This window comes from Solenopsis invicta, chromosome 14 (genome assembly GCF_016802725.1).
Source record: "Solenopsis invicta isolate M01_SB chromosome 14, UNIL_Sinv_3.0, whole genome shotgun sequence".
NCBI lineage: Eukaryota > Metazoa > Arthropoda > Insecta > Hymenoptera > Formicidae > Solenopsis > Solenopsis invicta.
Window position 1 is genome coordinate 11,907,746 of NC_052677.1, and position 20,658 is coordinate 11,928,403.

The 20,658-nt window shown below is 48.7% G+C and overlaps 1 protein-coding gene across 2 annotated transcripts in view; it reads right to left on the reverse strand.

Annotated features, from left to right (window-relative positions):
* Positions 1-20,040, reverse strand: part of LOC105198723 (protein tramtrack, beta isoform) — a 45,001-nt gene extending 24,961 nt beyond the window's left edge. The window contains exons 1-4 of one of the 2 annotated variants that reach the window (XM_026137205.2): positions 19,543-20,029; positions 5,163-5,598; positions 4,139-4,889; positions 3,993-4,052 (exon numbers count right to left, since the gene is read on the reverse strand). In XM_026137205.2, the coding sequence (XP_025992990.1) occupies positions 3,993-4,052; positions 4,139-4,889; positions 5,163-5,381 (1,030 nt within the window). In that variant the 5' untranslated portion in view covers positions 5,382-5,598; positions 19,543-20,029. Of the gene's footprint in view, positions 1-3,992; positions 4,053-4,138; positions 4,890-5,162; positions 5,599-19,542 lie in introns of both variants that reach the window. The other variant, XM_026137206.2, reaches the window with a different exon arrangement.
* Between the last annotated feature and the right edge of the window lie 618 nt (positions 20,041-20,658).

The window sequence follows — 20,658 nt, forward strand, 5'->3', positions numbered from 1 at the left end:
ATTTTTTTCAAGGAGTCGACGAATGATCAAAGTCAACTCTAATCGGGTCGATCAAAGTGCCTCGCTCTCGCGACGCGCTCGGTTCGACTTCGATTCGATCGAGTCTCGAGAACCGCAGACGTTCGAACAAAATGCCAAAGCCGATCACTCGGCCTGTGTAATTCAGAGACTGAAGTGGAGGCTCTCGTCGAGACGACGAGACGCTCCCCAACTTGGAATCTACGATCGGTCCGTGGAAGAACCGTGCCCTTCCAACGAATACAGCCCGTACATAGCGCGCATCAGGCGACCACGCATAATGCGAAATTGATTAATAGACTATCAGCGATATTACACAGGTGCACACTTTAATCAATCCCCCACCCCCACCCATCCCTCCCTCCCTCCCTCGCCCCTTCCAGTCTAAGTGCGTCCAGTCAGTCTGCTTGTATCCATCTCTACGGGAAAACGATCCATCGAGATCGAGGACGCTCGAGAGAAAAAAAAGCAACTCTTTTCTCCTCCTTTTGCGTGTTTCGTTCGATCGATTTCGACCATTGTAAAGTTTCGTTCGAATTTAATACACGTGAATTACTTCTAATGCAAATATCGTTATCCGCTTTCGACTTCCGGCGTCACATCCTTCTACACATCCGGTTTTCTCTTACACTCCGGCACTCTTTTTTTTTTTCGAAACGGTTCTCCGTCTTTTCGTTCTATCTATATTTATGCATCTATAGATTTCGACTTCGATCTTTTATTTTTTTTAAATCGTTCTACATTGTTTTTTTATATTTTCTAGCGGCTGGCCTCCCTAGCTCCCTCGCTTCCCCCGCGCAAAGCTTAAAAATCTCTCAGAATGATGGTGACTCAGATAATCTCAACTCACCTGCGCCAAAAGTGAACAAAGCGATCACGGTCACTATTGAAACGAGATCATCTCCGACGACATCTTCGAAGCACTCTCTTTCCCCTCTCTCTCTCTCTCTCCCTCGCGCGCGCGCGCACGTAATACATTTTTTTATAATGTAGGAAAAAAAGAAACGTACGGCACACTACTTCTCTCTTCTGATTTCTCTCTTTCTTGATTTGCCCACTCCTCTTTTTTATATTTTTAAACATTAATCTATCTAGCCTGCTTCTACTTCTATCTCTCATTTTGCTATTTTCATCTTTTCTCATTGTCGTCGTTATCGTCTAAAGCAACGAGAAGAACGCAAGAGAAGACGGAAACGATAAACCTGCCGACAATGTGCGTCGTCCGTTGTTTAACTCACACTCTCATCAGCGTTATCATCGTAATTATCATCATCATCGACGCGTTTACGTCTCTCCTCTCTCTATCTCTTCCTCTTTGCCGTTTAGTCTTTTCGCGATTAAAGAAAAACAAAAAAAAGATGAAACTCCTCTATTCTATCTTCCTCGCAACGAACGAGCGTAAAAGAAGTTAACCAGCGTTCAAGGTGTGAAAAATCAGACAACAATAAAAAAAAAGTAAGCACCGCTAAAAGCTGGCTCCACCCCCTCCTGTTACCATTGGCCAATGGCAGCGAAGCGTTTTGTCCATTCGTGCGGAGAAGAGAGCATTGGGTAAACACGGTACTGAGGGGATGTTAGCGGAGAAGTTTACAGGGTTAGGGCCAGAGAAGGTCCGAGACATCGAACTGAGAGGCGACAGGTGCGGTGCGGCGAGAGAGAAGACACAGACTGATCATGAAGAGGCGAGACAGGGAGGTGGCTGATTCTGTGTGCTACCGAGAGAACGGGGAGGAAGGGAGGACAGGAATGAGGCGCTGCACATTGGCCGAGCGTGAGAATTACGTATGGGTTATATATCTATATAATATATATATATGTATGTATCCAGATATATCTATATTATGTACGTCGTCGACGAGAACAACGACTCGGCGGCGCGAGTTGCAATGGGTTTCATTAGAGATTAATTAATTTCGCAGACGTTCGCAGACCGAGGGGAGTTCCCATTCCAGGTTTTTTTTCCGCGGGGTGTCATGGTAACAACATTCCGGATTCCGAACGCGAACTCTCGATTAATGAGACGACGGCTACACGTTTATCTCTCTCTCTCTCTCTCTCTCTTTCACACGTTGTCTCTTTCTCTCCCTCTCTTTCTCTCATCTTCACTCTTTCTTCCTTTCTACATATATGCATGTTACTATTCTTAAACACACACACACACACACACACACACACTCTCTCTCATCTTTTTTTTGTCTCGATTTTGGTATCTTCTCGCGATTTGAACGCCGCGCGCGCGCGTATCGATATACATGACATCCCACGTGCGGCTTCAGACGCACCGCACGCGCTTGCCTTCGAAAAGGAAAATTATTTTTACTGTCGTTTTACATCTCGTCGGGAAATTGCTCTAATGTCTTTTCCTTTCAAGTTGCTCCGGACGCAGACTTTTTTCCTTTCGCGCCGGAATTGCTATTTTTTTTTTTTCTATTCTATCTCTTTCCCTTTCTTTTCGTGTGCGTTTTGTTTCGAAAATGGTTCAGAAAGAAACGCGAGAGATTTCGAAGCGCGGCTAACTCCGGTCAGCGCGCCGCGACTGAACGCGGATCGCGGAAATGATTCGCGAGGGTCGCGAGTCCTGGGCTAGCTCCTAAAAGTAAAAAAAAAAGGCGTAAGGAGCGCGCTCGCAGGAGTGCGACAACGACTAGCCGAGCCGCTCGGCAAGGCAGGCTCGAGAGAAGTCTGAAAAGTCAAATTCATTAGCAGCATCATTAGGATAGAACGTCGTCCACGCCGGCGACGACGCGCGCGATTAGGGGGTAGATCCGTGCGGAGCGGATCGTCGCGAGGTGTGACGCAAAATCTCGAGACTTGGTATATTTGATTTTTTTTCTAAATTGCGGTGTATCGAAAGCCCTCACGGGATCGGGCCTCTGATCCTGAGATTCTCAGACGTCGTCGATCGACCTCGACGAATCGTGCGAGAGAGCCGTAAGAGTCGTTCTCACGTAGAGAGTCTACAGCGTCGTCCATAATGCCGGGCAAGGTTCGCTTGCTTGCTTGCTTGCTCCTTGGGGGCGCGTTCACAAGAAACGAATAAGCATTCGGACGGCACAAAAGCGAGTTCTCTCCCCGTCCTTCGGGTTCGCACGGAGAAGAATATTCGACGACGAAGATCACCAACATCGGCATTATCCAGTTTTAACGCGCTCAATTTCAATCTTAATTTTGCAATTATTATTTATTAAAAACGACTAACTATTGTATACTTTTCTTCTTCTTTTTTTTTAACTATGAGATTTAGAAACGTCAGGGCACAATGAGCCAAGATAATCTAACATTCTTCTCCGCGCCCGCGTTATGGGAATCACATTTCACACCATGCTAAGACATCTGGTGGGGCATCGTTCCGAGATTATATACGCGACTTTCATTATCTTTTGCATCCATAAAACTACGCGGTTTTACTAAAATGCAACTATGGTTAACCCTCAGGCGTACGTTGCGTTCTTGTGACTTACCTTGGGTAATTATTAAGAATGTATCTTCAAAAAGAGCAATTAGAATTACAGGAGTGATAAGAAATATCTTTCTATGCAACGTTGCGCTCGTTCGAGGGTCAAACAAAGAATTAACTCCAACAGATCTACATATAAATCCTAATTTTAAAAAACAAAAAAAAAATTTCCTAGACTTTAAGTAATGGATTCAAAAACAAGTGGAAACGATTGCAAATCTATAATACGTGTGAAAGAACAATAAAATCTGAAGGAGTTAATATTTTACTAAGTACACATTTATGTTTGCACATTTGACGATAAAAATTGTGCATGAATAGTCATGTAATGAATTATCTAATCGTATACAATTTGAAAACGCGCGCAGCTCTCCGTTTGATAGCTAAGATACGCTACAATATCCGAGGGATGCTCAGGTAAATCACGTAAATCGCGTGAAATTCATCGTTTGCGTTCAGGGAGTATTAGCAATGCAAGGCTTCTCTGTATTGAAGTCAATTAAGCTGAAGTTCTTACCTTGCTTGAAACCCTCACTCCCTTGCCTACTGTGCGGCCGCGCGAATGTCTCATCTGAGGCTAGAATCAACAACGACAAAACAATCAGTCCCGGTTTTCAAATTTCATTGTTATATCGCGCATATTATCGCGTATTCGCTTCATACCTTGCGCCGAGGTGCTGGGCGTCGGTTCCGGTTCTCGTTTGACCCGCGTGACTGGCGGCTCCGGTGTATCGGTACCGTTCTCCGTAGGCTCGTCTCTCCTCGACGACGACGACCCCGAAGAGGCCGTGGCGGTGGGATTATTGGCGGACGTCGCAGAATTGGCGCCAACGTTATTGTTGGAAGAGGCACCGGCGCTTCTCACGTTGCCGTTGCCGCTAACCTCGCTCTGAAAGTCCAGTCCCATCTTCATTTCCATCATCTCGGGCGAGCCCTGGACTAGATCAGCGCCAGAGCAGGACTGCAAGTCCTGACCGCTAACTTCGCCGATTGGCGTGTCCGACGAACCGCTCAACTTCCTAGGTCTACCACGTTTTCTCTTGGGCGCCGTGAGCGCCGAACCAAGCAACGGATGGCTGGACATTTGATGGAACCTCTTCTGCGCGACATGATGATGATGATGCGGACCGATTTGGTTGATCCGATGGAGACTGGGAGGCGGTGGTGCCACCGCGTTCTGGCTGCCGCCCAACAGAGAGGACGTGATGCTTGGCAAATCGCACTTGTCCTCGTTCACCTCAGTCAGGCCCTTTATCCTCAGGGATTCGGCGACCCGCAGGAAAGCGGTCAGTCGATCTTGATCGACGCTCACTTCACCGCGGTACATGAAATCCAAGAGGCTGCGCATATCCACATATGGAACATCCTTGAGAATGACTATCGGGTGCTTGTCGGGGTGTCCAACGAACAGGGCCTGTAAATACAAATTATCATATCAGTTCAGAATTTTAATCCTCCCCTCTCCCTCTCTCCTCTTTTTAAATATTGCAAGTAGGCAATTTTACATTACAATCTACTTCTGCAAGAGTTGTATATCAATGTCAATAGGTTCCAATTGTGATCTATCATAAAGTCCATTTGAGATGCTGTCTATTGCGAAATTATAAATGACGCAACAGTCACTGGCTATAGATTTATTCGTCTAAAGTTTGTTAACTTTTAATATAAGTAAAATTATAGGGCTTACCTGAAAGTAGGGGCTACACGCCGACAGCACCATCTTATGGGCCCTGAGTAGCTGGCCCTCAACGGCCAGCGTAACATCGACGAACGACTCGTCGTGCAACAGCTGGTCGAAGACGGAGAGCAAATTGCTCTGGTGGTTGTTCCAACGCAGACAAAATCTCTGCGACGCCATCGCTTCGCTTCTCAGATCCGCCAGGTTGCCGTTGATGTCCGCTAACATGGGGGGACCTGGCTGTTTGTCGCCGCTTTGCCGCCGTTGCCACTGCTGCCGCCGCCACTTCGTCCTCGTTCCTTCTTCTGTTTCTCCACACCGCCACCACCTTCTACGACGATGAAGCCACTCGCTCTTGCTCGTACTGCTGCTCCTTCTACTACTCGCCCTCGCGCTGCTCTGCTCCTCATCGGCCAAGAATTATCGTGCCCGTCTTACTCGTGATCTGTAGCAGAATAATACTAACATGAAGGAGACGTTCATCTTAAATCTAACTATTTTAAATGTTAACCAAATCTCAACGCCCAGTAAATTAAACATTTTTAAAGTTTAAAATATATTGAATATATGTCATTGTTGCTCACGAAATAGGTGACGAAATAATTAATTCTTAGAATTAAAGTACATTGGGATATTTTTGGCAATTAAAAGGCATTAAAGCAGGTGCTCCGAGTGCTCAAAGCCGCTAGAAGCGACTATAAAAAAAAGAAGAAGAAATACGATGGAGGATGAACGTGGGACGTACGACCCTGGAGGGCGTAGGCAGAAAACGAATAGGCGAGTCACTCGGCTCGTGTGTGCCTTTTATGCAATTCTCTCCTCTCACCCCTTCCAATTGCGGTCATCACGTACGTGACATTTTATCTTCAGATGAGAGGTGAGAGACGATCTATTGAAATTAAATGAAGATGAAAATATTCTCTTCCATTTCCATTAAAGCGTAATTCGCAATTTCTTCACTTCCAATATTTTTTCACTAAAGCCATGATTAACGACTATAATAAATCGAGAACATAGAAAGTTATTAATTCCATAATATTTTATTATTAATTATTGGCATCCGTTAATTAAATTACTTCTGTAATATATAATGTAATTATTAATTCTGCAGTATATAAATAATTACTATAATGTAACGAAATATATAATATTCGATAATCATAGATATATATTTATCCACTTTTGCAGCATTGTAATTCTTTCAAGTATTTTTGTATTTTTCATAGAAATTTCTTAATAATTTTTTTTTTGTTTGATTTTGGAGCAATCTATTTTCACAACGTTATTCGCACGAGATTTCTTCATATATTCGGCGTATATTTTTTTATCTTGGTTTAATACACGTTTGTATCATAGCAATATACGTAATATAGCGAGATGAAAATAATGATCAAAAGAGGACGGAGGAAAGCACCCCGGTGGTTCTCTCCAGTCGGATCGTCGCCATGGAGAGAAGAGGTCGTCGGGTCGGCCGAGGGAATCAATAGCATTTTCTACGCATTCGGATCGATACCGGGACCCGCTGGTGCTTTCGCGCGCAAATCACGCTACATGTATGTAGATGGCTGCATCGTACGAGATACGGAGATAAACCGACGGGATATCTTTCCCGGATGATCCGTGATGCGAAACGGGGAAGAACGAGGGAGGAGCTCGGCGAGTAATAAATTGAATAACTCGACGATAAATCAGAAACGAATATTTAATTCGAAGGTATGTGCAACTGAGAATCGTGCATAGCCTTTGTTAATTTTAATTTCCCATGCGACTTCAAGTTCCCATTCAGCCGGAGTTCGACTCCGCGTGCCGATATCGTCCACCTGCATCGCACGTATGCACGCGTGCATACACCGCTGCATATGGCGTATGGATGCAGGATGGTTGCGCGACCTTGTGCGACCTTGTCGGTGACCAGAGCGCGAGTGTACGTACGGTTTTCACGGTGAATGGCAGCCGACACCATGGCGAGGCGAGAGGCGAGGCGGTGCAGCGGTGCCTCGTGAAAGAGAAAGAGAGAAAGAGAAAGAAAGAGAGAGCGAGAGAGAAGGACGAGAGATCGATCTTTAACGATCGGGATCGGCGACTCCGCCGGGGGAACGCGGAATCGAATTATGTTACGGCATCCGCGATCAATTAACCCGCGAAAGCGGAAAACGCCCGCGGCGAGATCAGATTACGCGGCCGAACGCATAACGAGACGATCCGCATTTCCCACTCGTGCCGAATCCGGTCGTTTGCAAAAACCGGCAGCGGGAGAAGAACTCCGGGGAATCTCGATATTGAAATTAATGACGATTCTGAAATACCTGATGATACGCGGTACAGCTAATTTTAGAAAGAAACGTATTGCATGCTCAATACGCGGATACTGCGATAAGTAATGCGATCCTGCTCGCGATACTTCTTAACAGATCGAGATAACAATTACGCATGCTTTCGAAATATTTTGCTAATAGCGTTAATCTGTTACAAAGAATAAATATAATAAATTATGTGAGGAATAAAGAATTGTTAAAAGATTTACGCAAAAACTGTCGGCGTTTTTGACTCTCATTCGCCATTGACTTTAATTAATATTGGAATAAATTATATTATTACATCTTTACTAATTTCATATTCGCGATTGATTTCTTAACTTCCTGCCGGACAAATTATTCATGAGACCGGAGCAGTTTCCTACGTTACGTATTCCTCGCATCGTTCACTCGTGCGACAAATTGACTTTCGCGTTATCCGAAACCTGGCTTTGTCAGGGAAACATAGAGACAGAAATAAACTCCGTGAGAACACCGATCAATGGTGAGCCATGTCCAAGTTAATACAACTAAATTCCACGCTCAAATCCTCCTACGTCACAAGCTGGGATCAAGTCCCTTCGGGATTTACATAAACCTCTGTAATAGCTCCAATTTTACAATCGGATATATACGCCACGCTATATTTCCTAAAGCATCGGCATATTGCCGATGCAATTACAACGTTTCAAGATACACGAGTCATGCTTTGCCCTTTATACCGAGTCTCTCTCTCTCTTTCGCGACGCACGCAATTATCTCTCTTTTTATTGACGCGGCTGTTGAAGCTGTTGGAGTATCGGTGTCTCGGGATTTTCGCGAGAACGAACGAGGTACCTGTAGGAAAGGACTCGACCGCGCCAGCAGACGTAAATGAAGACCACGACAGTGTACACAACTGCGTTCCCCGAAACGCGGAGCGCGCGAGCGGATAAAAACCGGGACCGAATGTCAGATGCTCTCCCGTTCTCGTGTTTACTTAGCCGCTTCGATACTCGCGCGCGATACTCGGCCGGTTTCTCTCTCGTTTTCTTTTCTGTTCTGCTGCTGCTCTCTCTCTCTCTCTTTTTTTTTCGTTTTCTTTCACGGCTGCGAGAACACGCGCGCACTCACGCGTGTGCAAAGAAGACCCGAAGTATACGAATTCGATGACGCCGCGAGATTAATTTGATATTGCTTCATCCGAACCGGCGCAAACATTATAATCGCAAATACGTCGAATGTGATCGTCAAAAAAGAATATACATATATCGTATAATTTTAATTAAAGTACGAATAAAATTGCTATAATTTCCTAAAATTTATAATGTCTAAGTTAAATTATTTCTAAATAAAATCGCGCAAAATATCGGTCACACAATATCACATTTAATATTTACCGATGTTAATTCATTCATATATATATTATCATTAATTATTTATATACGAAGGAAATTGCCATAAATACGATATAACGAGTTGATGTATTTATGTAAAAAAATTATTTTACTTTTTGTTTCGAATTGTATAAACTTTCGTTATGAATTCCGATTGAGTGAACTTTTATTATGGATTTTAAAATTATATTTGTATTATTATTACTATTATATGAAAAAAATGAATAAAAAGTTAAAGGGTGTTGCTCGATTAATCTATTTTCCGCGAGCTCGATTAAATAACGATAAAAAAGAGAGAGAGAAAGAGAGAGATTATCCTTGCAAGTATATTGGTCCATCTCGAGTGAAAACGATAACGATTATCTCTCCCCACGTTCTCAACTTTTTTCATTTCTCATATTTCCTGCTGTTGACACCTTTATTGTACATCACGCGATTATTCTTACGACGGACTGTCCTCGCTTCCTAAATATTGGCTGTACATTAATTTCTAGACGAGACGTACGCCTTTGCACGTCCATCCTACAAGTCATGGCGCGCCATGCACGCCTACACGCGTGCGCGTGCACGCGCGCATAGTGAACCTGCACATAACGTCGCGCGTTAGATCAGCGATTCTCAACTAGTCCCGGAGCCGAGGCTGTTGCGCGCCTCGCAACCCTATCTATCATTCCGGGCGATGGTGAAGAGAGGGAAAAAAAAAACGTCGCCGTATAGCGACGATACGGCCGAAGAAAACGTTATGTAACGTCACGTAGTGGATAAGCTAAAATTTGATGCGCACATTTACAAATTATACTTCGTATCGAGACGACCGACGGAATCAACACTACCGAATGCGACGATACGGCGGGAGGCCGAGGCCGTCGCGCCGGGAGAGAGCTTGAAAGTTTTCGGGGCTTGCGCATTCCGATTTGTTGTTGTAAACACATCGCGAGATACCGATAATCCCCCCAATCCTGCGCGACGATACAGGCGGGCGCGCGCGCGCAAGCGCGAGCGCGAGCGCGGCTGCATTCTCGCGAGCGCGAACGCGCGCGCGGGGCGCTCTCATGGCCACGCGTTGCGTAATCAGCGCGACGGAGTGGTCACGCCGCGCGCCGCCGCCGCCGCCGCTGCCGCGCGAGGTACAAAACGAACAACGACAAACAAACGGGCGTATACACGCACTCGCTCTGGCGCGCCGCGTGAATACCGCTGCGCGTTTCGGAGCCCGGACTCCGCCTCGGCCGGTCTCGGTCGCGCTCGGCTGTCCTCGGCGTGAAATAGCCGTTTCTCGCTCTCCCTCTTTCTCACTCGCTCTTTCCTCGTCTCGCGCGCCTGCGTTCTTCTTCCGCGTACTTTGCGAGGATACCGCGCGTTTCCGCAAAAACGGACCGGCGCGGCGGCTGACTCTAGTCCGTCCGTGGCGAGAAATCGCGTTCCGCGCGGCCCCCCTTCTTTTTCTATTCCCTTCAACTCCGAGTTACCAATTTTCTCAAACAAAATCTACGAAAAATCTCGAGCCATTTACGTTTCAATGCATTTTCGCACTTATAAATTCGTATTTCTTACTAGTTACAGGTTAGAAATTCGCGGCGAGATTGCATCGTGCTCCTGTGCACAGTGAACATCACTTTTCTACTCCTGCCCTCCGCTTCTTGCTCTCATAACCCGAAATGCAACGGCGACGTAATAAACCCGTCTTCTATTTCTCTCTCTCTCTCTCTCTCTCCCTCTCGCGCGCGCTCCTTCTCTACTTTTCTATACTTAGTCCTCTCCTTTTTCATCTCAAACTGCTCCTGCCGCTCACAAGAGAAGGCGAGAGATACGGATCGATTAGAGGAACATTCCGCTGAGTCAGCTGCTCAAGGATGTACGTGTCCGGTCGGCGAAATCACTCGTGCCGCGATTCCGTCACGGTGCAACACGCGCCTCTTATTTCTCTTTTCGCCCTCTCTCCTCCCCCCAGCTGCTCTTCTCCCGTCGCATTCGCGGCCACCCCTCCTGTCCTTTCCGCCGCGCACGCGCGAGTGCGGGAAGGAAGACCGGCGCGAATATTACCGCGATTGCGACATCCGCGGCGATTCCTCGAGTCGCGATTTACGTGACTCGCAGCCGCGATCTCGTCGCCTTCGCGCTACTTCGCGCTGAGTCGCGAGGGGGCACAGGAGGAGGGGGCTCGCGGGGGAAAGAGGATAAGGAGCAGGAGAAGGAGAAGCGGAGACGTGGCGAGAGGGAAGGGACGAGAGAAAATCGCGCGCGGCGAGGACGCGCATCCGGAGGTGATGACGCGCTCGTCCTACAAATAGGGGGTTGCTGCATCGATTGGCCGAATTTCGACAGACAGGATCGAGGTCGAAATCGACAGACGAAAGAAACAGAGAGAGAAAGAGAGAGAGAAAAGGAGAAGGGTCGCGGGCAGATATAGAACATTCCCCGACGATGAAAATTGAAACGCAAATTTTTGGGCTCTCTTCCCAGAGCTCATTGACTCATGCTCACTCGTACGCCCGCACGTTTCGGCGTTCGACGTAATGAGATATTTTCTCTGTCGCACGAATTTAAAACATAAAATTAACGCGCAAAATTGGAATTTCCACCTCCGATCAGAGGACTGACTCGATCTCAGCAAAGTCTCAGCGCGATACCTTCCACTTTTCGTGCGACCGTAATAATTAGGGCAAGGAAAAACGCAAGGCCGCAAGCGGCGCGATTACATCGTTAATTAGCAATTACGCGATAGCGCACGACTGCCTTAGCGACTCTTTCGCCGCCTCCGTCGTTGCCTTGCGAGTCGTTAAGTCATTTTTTTTCTAACAACGCGTCAGTCCCTTTTTTTTCTCTCTAATATTATACAATTTTCTCTAATATTATAAATTTATATTACTATTTTCTGAATATTTTAATCGTCCCGAAGAAACTTGACGCGATCGTTTCTTCTTTCCTCCCCGCGGGGGAACTGCGATAATAATAATTCGAGGAGGACGAATGCACTCGGATATCTGTTCCCTGTCGCATCTCCACCCACTGGGGGAGTGCCAGGATGTGTGTGCGCTTGGAACGATGGCGCGGCGTACACATTCTTCGACGCACACGCCTGCATGCGTCACGGATGCGCGCATACGTGGTGTCCGCGGCAACACAGAGGTGTTCTCCGCAACGAACGCGAAATATCGAAAAATATCGAAAAAAAAAAAACAACTCTGCAGAAGACAATTAGGAATGCAGGAAGCCTTCGTCGAGTTAAATTTAATTACTTCTCGCCGTGCAACCTCAACCGAATAACAGCTGCCGCTGCGAGCATTATTTGCGAAGACAATTAACGTTGAAAGGCTACGAAGGAACATTCTTTATCTTGGCTTAGCGGGAATACTCTGTGGGCGCGTGACGATGAAGACGACGAAGTATCGCTTTGGTTACTCGGGACGGGCGGGCGGGCGGGCGGGCGGATGGGCGGTTGGGGTTTCCCGGTACACCCTGTATATCTGGCGCGTGAGCCAGTGTGCGTGCATATGTATGAAAGCGCCGTCAGTCAGCGCAGGTACTGCTCATTCCGTTAGCCGCGGCGTGCCACCAGGTATGGCGGAGTTAACGGAGAATTTTGCGACGCGCGATGGGGGAGGGGGAGCCGCGGGCCCTGTCGGCCGCCGCCACGCCGAGCACACAGCCGTGTCCCACATTTTCGAAGCTTCGTGAAGAGAGGCGGCGTGATACTCCCGATTCGCACGCTCGCGCACGCCCGGGATTAACCTGAAGCTAGTCTAGTTAGGACGATTCGTAATTATCGCCGCTCGTCTCCACAGCCATGCATAATTTGCAAAACATATAACAATAACAATAATATTATTATTTTAGTATTCGTATGAATATCGAATGAAAAAGATTTGATCCCCGTCGATTTGATCCGCGCCACATTTAAGAATCCCTCACCGAGTCGACCCCTCATGCGCGCTCGCCGCCGAGCGGCCATCTTTGTGGCTCCGCATCCCGCTCTCCCCCCCGAGCCTCCGGCAGTCCTACATCTCCCAGCCCTCTCCGACGTCCCTCTCGCCCTCTCGCCACCCTCCCGGCGATGACGACGCTCGACCTCGCCGCGCGCATTGGCGTCCGTCTCGCAAAAATTTTTTTCAGCGTTGCAAAAATTTCACCGCGAGCCTCGCGAGAATGTGTCGCGGCGATTTCCTACGTCGACGCATTATTCCTCGCTCGGCAACGTAAGCGTAAACATTCTCTGCAATTAACAATTGTGAAACCGCGCCGACTTTTTCTTCAATCGAATTTATCGAAACTTGGAACATGACCTGCGCGGACACATAACAATAATGTTTAAGGATGACGTGTGAGATCAATTGGAGACGATTGTGAGGGAAAAACGAGGGAGTTTTATGAGTTTTCCTCACGGCGTTCGCGACGCCGTCGTGCGTGACGCTCGACCTCAATGGACGTGCGCGCGCGCGTCAAGGGGAGGGAAAAAAAGGATCGCAAGAAACGCGGGCGCGATCCGCGAAAGGATGTCGCGGTTCCGGTGACTGAATGTTGTACGAGGACGGGGCACCGACGGCGAGCGAGCAAAAAAATAAAAGAGCTACGAGGGATGCGAAGGCGAGGAGGGCTCCGAAGGGGCACAAAAACGGGCAGGGGCGGTCGAGAGCTGGGGTGGGCAACGGTGCATGGTTCGAATCGCTCTATGGGAACGAAAAATTGCGTAGGAAATCGGTGGAACGCGACGCGAGAACCCCTTGATTTTACAACGGAGGAACAATCCGATATGACACTGGTGAATTAGTCATTAAGTCCGTAAAGCCAACGGTCCGTGAACCGTGTCCTGAGAATATTTCCCAACCGTTCTGAGAATTTCACCCTGACATAACGCAGAGACATCCTGTAAACATTTCATAAAGATTTCTTCTAAAAAGCGGGGAAGGGGTATGTAAAGCGTTTTACTAACAAAATAAAATTTAAAATCTCTGAAATTTTGGAAAGATTAAAAAATTAATTGTAAGCCCTTTCCAGGAAATACCCAAAGGGTTTCGAAAACGTAAAAGTTATTATAGATAGCACTTCGACTGATATTCTTCTGAGCGAGAAAGCCAGAATGCTCTATGAATATTCCGAGAAAATTTCCTTGAGAACGAGCGTGTATCCTAAGCCTCTCCTTTCTCGGAACGAGATTATACCGAGAACGGAAATTCTCCTAGAATATTGTACTCGCATAAACTTGTGGTAAACCGTCCGTTCCGTTAGGGATGGACAGCACTCTTTCTTCCCGTTTTGATTTTCGACAGAGGTCCCAGTGGAAAAGCCGCCGTCAATTGTACACATCACCCTAACCCCAGTTTTGAGAACGCAAAAATTTTGCCAAACCATTCCATCGAGATTGCTCTTTTTTCCCCCGTCCCCTCGACTTTTCTTCGCCCGACTACCTGAATTCGATCCTGTACCCCAGGTACACAAAACACGACGCAGCAGGTGTAACTAGGGCGCGACACCCATTTCGAGGCTCGTATAGTCGCACGGCACGGCCGCGGGAACAAGTGCAACACACGCAAGTGCAGCGGGGTTGCAAAGTCCCCCTTTTATTTCTTCCCTTGCGTGCGAGTGCAAGGACAAAGGAAGCCGGCTCGAGACAGCGGTCCCCACGAATAAATCCTTGCGCCCCTCCCCGACCTCGACCTTCGTCTCCATCGCCGTTGAGAAGAAGGAAGCGAAAGTGGGGGCATTGTCGGATATTCGACACCCCACTGAATATGACAATTACAAGAATAATGCACGTCACAACGCGCCCGGAGGGCCGCGTCCAGGAATGAAGCGGACGTCATTCGAAAAATCGATCGACTTAATTGAATCAAGGACTCGGGAGGAGAAGGGGGAGCGGACACTAGTTTGAATACAAGAGGATTCGGAACAATTCTGTTCGGACGATCATGAGAGCGACCCCGCATCGAAAAAGTTTAATACTATTCGAACTGATACGTTGTACTCTAAATACAAAATGACAAACAATCGTTAATAAACAGCGATTAATAATTTATTATATACATTAATATTAATGATAATATTTGCAAGTTAATTCCTCAATAAATTTATAGTCGTGAAACAGATGTTGAATTTACCATTTTACAACCGTGTCGAACAAAAAGTTACAGTGAAAAAAAATTTTATTTTTCATATTTTAAAGCAAAGTAATACATCAATAAGAAAACATGTCTAATCATGTCAAATTTAATTTTCTACATAAAATTAATTTATAATTTATATGAAATTCAAGAATGATAGTATATAATAAACGTATATTCAATTATATTATTTTTAATATAATTACTAGTATATGAAGAAACATATACACGCTGAGAAATAGGCATCGCGCTTCTACCTGAGAAATATCCAAAATTAAATCAGCTCTTAATTACGCAAAAAAAACATCCGATAAGAGACAGTAGCCTGGGATATCTCCTCTTAACGGTCGTAATCGTGCCTGCGATGCACGAACGCACGCAATTTACCCTATCTTCCAGAAAATCAAAACTTCAACAGGTTGGCAAGAGTGCAAACCGCTGTCCGCGAGGTCCGGCATTGTAACGGATATAAGTATCCTGATGATCGCGCGGTTGTAAATCGACGCACGTAACAAAAGGAAAGGTGATAAGGAAAGCGGACGCGCTTACGAACCATTGCTGCCGTTACATGAGCAAATTTCAAAAATCACTTGCCCTCTGTTTATTTCTATATTTACGAGAGCTGATTAAAAAAAAAAACCATGAACAGATGGCATTTTCGTTACGACAGAATTACATTTGAATTAAGAAAATCGTGGAATAAGATATAAGCAATTCAGAGCGTTCTATATGGGTTCGCGTGTTGTGCAAGGAATTAGTTTCCGAGATAAAGCTGTACCCGGTAAAGGGGTTCGATGATATGAATTTTAACACGGTTCAAGTACGGTTGAATGTACATTAATTAACGAAAGGAAACAGGAACGGCGGAGAGATGCGTAATGTGCTATGATTTCAGTTCACCGTGGAAGAACAGGAAAAAGGAAACCCCCATTCGCTTTACAGTCGCGATATTACGGAAACCCCTTTTCTCGGTTCAGGGAACACCCCCTGGTTTTTTTTCTACTCAAAAGTCCGCATTATTCAAAGAGAATATACGCAGCGGGGCTAATCAGATGGCTATTGCGGAAGCCATGTATGAGAGACCGAAAGTCGAAAAGCTCGAGAAAATTTTCCATTCGAACGGTCAAAAGGAGGAAATGTCAGATAGTATGAGATTTGTGAGGGAAACCGGCGAGTATCGCGTAGGAGATTAGATACCTGAGAAATTCTACGCGTCACGAGATTCCAGGAAACGTCAGGATAAAGCGTATTAACGAGGAAGCTCCGGTATCCTCCGGACGAGCCGCAGATTGAAAAATCGGCGTATTCGATGCGTAACGTATATGTTAACCCTGTGCGCGCTGTTTATCTGCGTTCTCCCTTCGACTACCATCATCATCATCATCATCATCGCCACCATAATTGGCGCCGCTTCAACCCCTCGCGGGTACCGCGATAAAATCGTCACGCTACTCTTAATCAGGAGGGGAGGGCGAGAGCCCGCAGGAAGTCGCATGTAAATTCTCATCGGAACGCACGTGGGTACGAGCGACGGTCGACGTGTCGACGCTTCGTTGCGTGCACGCACTTGTCGCCCGCGTGTATTGCAGCCCCTCCCTCCCACCCTCCCTTCTTCCCACCGCGCACTACACCCTTCTCCTTCCTCCGCGACCCCCGAAATCCTCTTTGCTTCAACGCTTTTCGAATCTCATGCACTTTTTATCAAGTCGAGACACTTGAGTCCTTGAATGACGAGGGTGCGATCGAAAAGATGGAGGAGACCCTTTTTTTTTTCTTCTCTCTTTCTCGATAACCAGAGAAGCGAGTAATATATTAAAATGAAACGAAGGGGAATCCCTTAACAAGAGGAGAGAGTGTAGAAATAATTCTCTGAGAAAAATTCGGTTTCAATCAGCCTTCAAACGCGATTGGAGGAAGTAAATTCAATGATTTGTTTTTAAAGAATGTTAATCTTGTGAATTATGAGTTTAAAAGAACGCACACACAAATACACGTATCGTGCGTGCCGATTGCACATGTAATTTATACGAATGATTTAATCGCGAATTCATCGTTAATTAAAAAGATTTTAGATATCCCCAAGATATTCATGTCCTAACTAAAAAAAGATTCTAAACGATATTTACGTAACCATATATGGGGTGTCATTATCGGCGCTTCTCCCATAGACAAGAGAGAGAGGCGTGGCGATAGAGCCCCTTGACACCTCCTCGTGCGTAGAATAAACACTCGAAATCTCGTCTGAAGGCCCTTGGTACCCGAGTTGCGAAACGCGGAGCCAAGTCCAATCTGTGGCTCGAGTGGCGTCTATATCTTCAAGATAACACGAATCCCCCATTAACTGTATCGAGATAACTCGGATAGAAACGGCGAGCCTCGCGGCAAACTATCTATTTATTATCGTGAAAATTAGATTCCGAGTTTCTCGAGCAACTGAAATGCCACGTGCACGTTGTGTGCGCGTTGAAGATAAAAAGATCAGAGAAGATAAAAAAAAAACGGCCGGTTCTCGAAAAATAGAGAAATACTAAAGTAATTTCTCTTATTCCCGTTTACCCCCAGGGAACGGTCACTCGTCACTGACTCACACATATTCATCAACACATTCATTATCCGCCCGCAGTATTGCGAAAACGCAACAGTCGCAGTGATTTTTCTTCGCTCGAAAAATCGGCCGGGAAAATCCACGAGACACGGCACTGCGCGTTTACACGGAGGCAGGCAGGCAGGCAGGCAGGCAGGCAAGCATACAAAGTACAAAAACTCACCCACACACCGGCAGCACCCCGACGTGACTCACGAACACGTCGCGCATCCACAGGCAGCGCCTCCTCCTCCGGGGCGCGCGGAAAGACGCACGAGTTGCACAATTATCGTTATCACACCACAAAGTTGCGTCGATCGACTTAATTACCGGCGGCGCGACACAACATCAACGTCCGTTCGCTTCTCTCTCCCCTCCAACCCTCTTTTCAAAAAAAAGATACAAAGGAGCAACGGAAGCGCCAAAGAAGCCACGTGCTCCGAGAAACCTGACTTCCACGTCGTAGTCGCCCCGAGGCTCACCTGTTATATCGCGGCGTATCAAGGGGCACGAGGAGGCGCGAACAACGAGAAGGAAACGCGAGGAGGAGGAGGAGGAGTGGAAGAATCGCGTAAGCCGAGGATCGCGTAAGTCGTCGACGAGGTCGTGTGTGCGCGCGCGCGCGCGCGCGAGGCAGGGAAACGGAGCAGCACGAAGTACAGGCACGCACGCACGCGGCTTCAATGAGCGCGACTGACGACGACTGCGAGGGGGAGGATGCCCGGCGGACGGACGGACGGACGGACGGACGGACGCGGCCGAAGACGACCGAGCTCCACCGAGCGCGGGCTGAAGTCGGCCTCGACACCCCGGGGCGTATCGGCGCCTATGGGCAGCGCCGCCGTAGCCGACCGCGCGACACGTCGAGGGAGCGGCGGCGGGCGAGCGGAGGGTAATGGGAGGGTAGGGTAGAGAGGCACGCCGGGGGAGCGAGAGGGGGAGGGAGAGGAGAGGGGAGAGGGATTTACGCAACCCTCTCCCGAGCGAAAAATCCACGTCGAGAAGCACGCCGTCCGTCGATGCGCCGATAAGCCACGTAGTGGTACCCTCGGGCCCGCGCGCTCCGTCTCTCTCCTCCTTAAGGGTAGCAGAGAGGGAAGGAGAGAAGGAAAGAGAGAGAGAGAGAACGAGTTCTCTCTTCTATGTCGCGGTTTCGCTTCGTGGAAAAGAAACTACCTCGAAACTAACCTCTTCCGTTCCGCCCCGCCGATTCGCCGCTGTTAACCCTTCCGACGCAGCCACGTAGGAACGCGCGCGCGAGTAGGCGAGCGAGCGAAAGACACATACGCACGTAAACATAGACACGCGCGCGAGCACAGTCATACACTCGCGGGGCTGAGCACGAACGTACCGCGCGAATGGCACCCAGTCGAGGTGGAAGAGAATGAAAAACCACGATGGGTACAAGGGTCGAACCACGCAGGAACGCGGAGGGAGGATGCAAAGAGGGAGAATGGCACGAAGCGAGGAGAACGGGGAAGCGAGGGGGGAAAAGCGCGTAAAGAGGTGTGTTGTATACGTGTCTCGCGCGCGCGAGGGAGGAAACGAGAGAAAGATCGTTCGGTCGCGTTGGCAATATCGATTCGCGAGGGTGGCTCGCGATGGCAACGACCCTGCCGACGTCTCGTCTCGATTCACGTCGCGTGTGTTTTGCGAGCGCCGCGCCGCGCCGTCCGACGATTCGCATATTTCTCGGGCTTATCGACACCGCCCGGTCGCGCACGACCGACGACACAACCCGAGGACTCGCGGGGGCACACCTCTCGCGTGATTTCTTCCTCTCTTCTCTTCTCTCTCTCTCTCTCTCTCTCTCTTACTCTCGTCCGCACCCTTGTCTCGAAAACGACGAGAAGAGCTGCAGCGAGATAAACGTGTAACGACACGACACGCGACACCACGACGTCGACGACGACGACGACGACGACGACGACGACGACGAAGAGGAGGAGGCGATGCTCCTCAAAGATCGAATGTACCGCCTGGTTATATCGTTGGCAACGCGCGATCGTCACGACGCGCACCACACTCACCACTTACCTTGGCATCCTCGCTGTTGAAGACGAGGATGGCGACGACGACGACGACGACGACACGGGGTGAAAAAGAGGAGGCGCGACGATCCGCTTTCCGTGGCGCGCGCGCGTAAGGACGTGCACAACTTGGCCCGTGTGCAGCACTAGGACGCCATGTCAGCAAGTCGAGGCGCGGACGGACTCTCTCGGGGCAGATACGTACGCGCGCGGCCGAGCGTACATACACACGTATACGCCGCGCGAGCGACGCACACACACATATAAACACACACGGGAGGGAGACGGAAGGCGCACGCACGCACACCACGCCGCGTCGACCAACCCGCGCGAGCCGTGCCGGGGAATTTCTGCTGCGCCACCGAACGGCCGTCACGGAACCTCGCCTACGCCCGCCTAGCCAACCAGCCAGCCAGCCACGGACGTGTCTTCAACTCGCAGTACCCTTCACCGTCGTCGTCGTACACCGCACCGCACCGCGAGAGACGCAGGCCAGCAGCAGCGGCAGCGAGTGCGCGCGCGATACACACCCGAATGTACGCTCTCGCCTCGCTCGCGCGCCCTCGTTCAACCGAACGAACCACCGCGCCGTGTGTGCTGCCGACGACGGCCGAATCGAGTCGAGTCGAACCGAGTGTCCGTCACTGCTCCGCCGCCGCGGCTCCGAAGTCGAGGAGTCGGCCGCGCGCGCTTCGCAACCTCCCGCAAGAGCGCAAACTTCTCTCTACCACCACCGCACCGCCACCTAGAGACGCAACGCGACGCGACGACGACGCGACGCAACGCGACCGAACGAAACGGAGCCGCGGAGCGGCTCCCCCACTACACCCTCTCGCGCTCTCTACCCTGGCGAGCCTCTCGCTCGCTCGTTCGCTCGCTCCCCCACCCCCGCACACCCCCGACTCACTCTGCTCTGCTCGCGACGACGCGTCTCTCTCTTTCCCGTCGCGAATATCAAACTCTCCCCTCCCACTTCCCTCGCTTCGCCCTCTCTATACGTTGTGTTCTTCCTCGCGTTAGCCCCCGCAAGGAACGGACGACTCTCTCGTTTCCTCTCGCATTCTTATTGCACACGTCGTATTTTTCGTCCTCATTCGATACCTGCACGAAACCCGTGAATCTC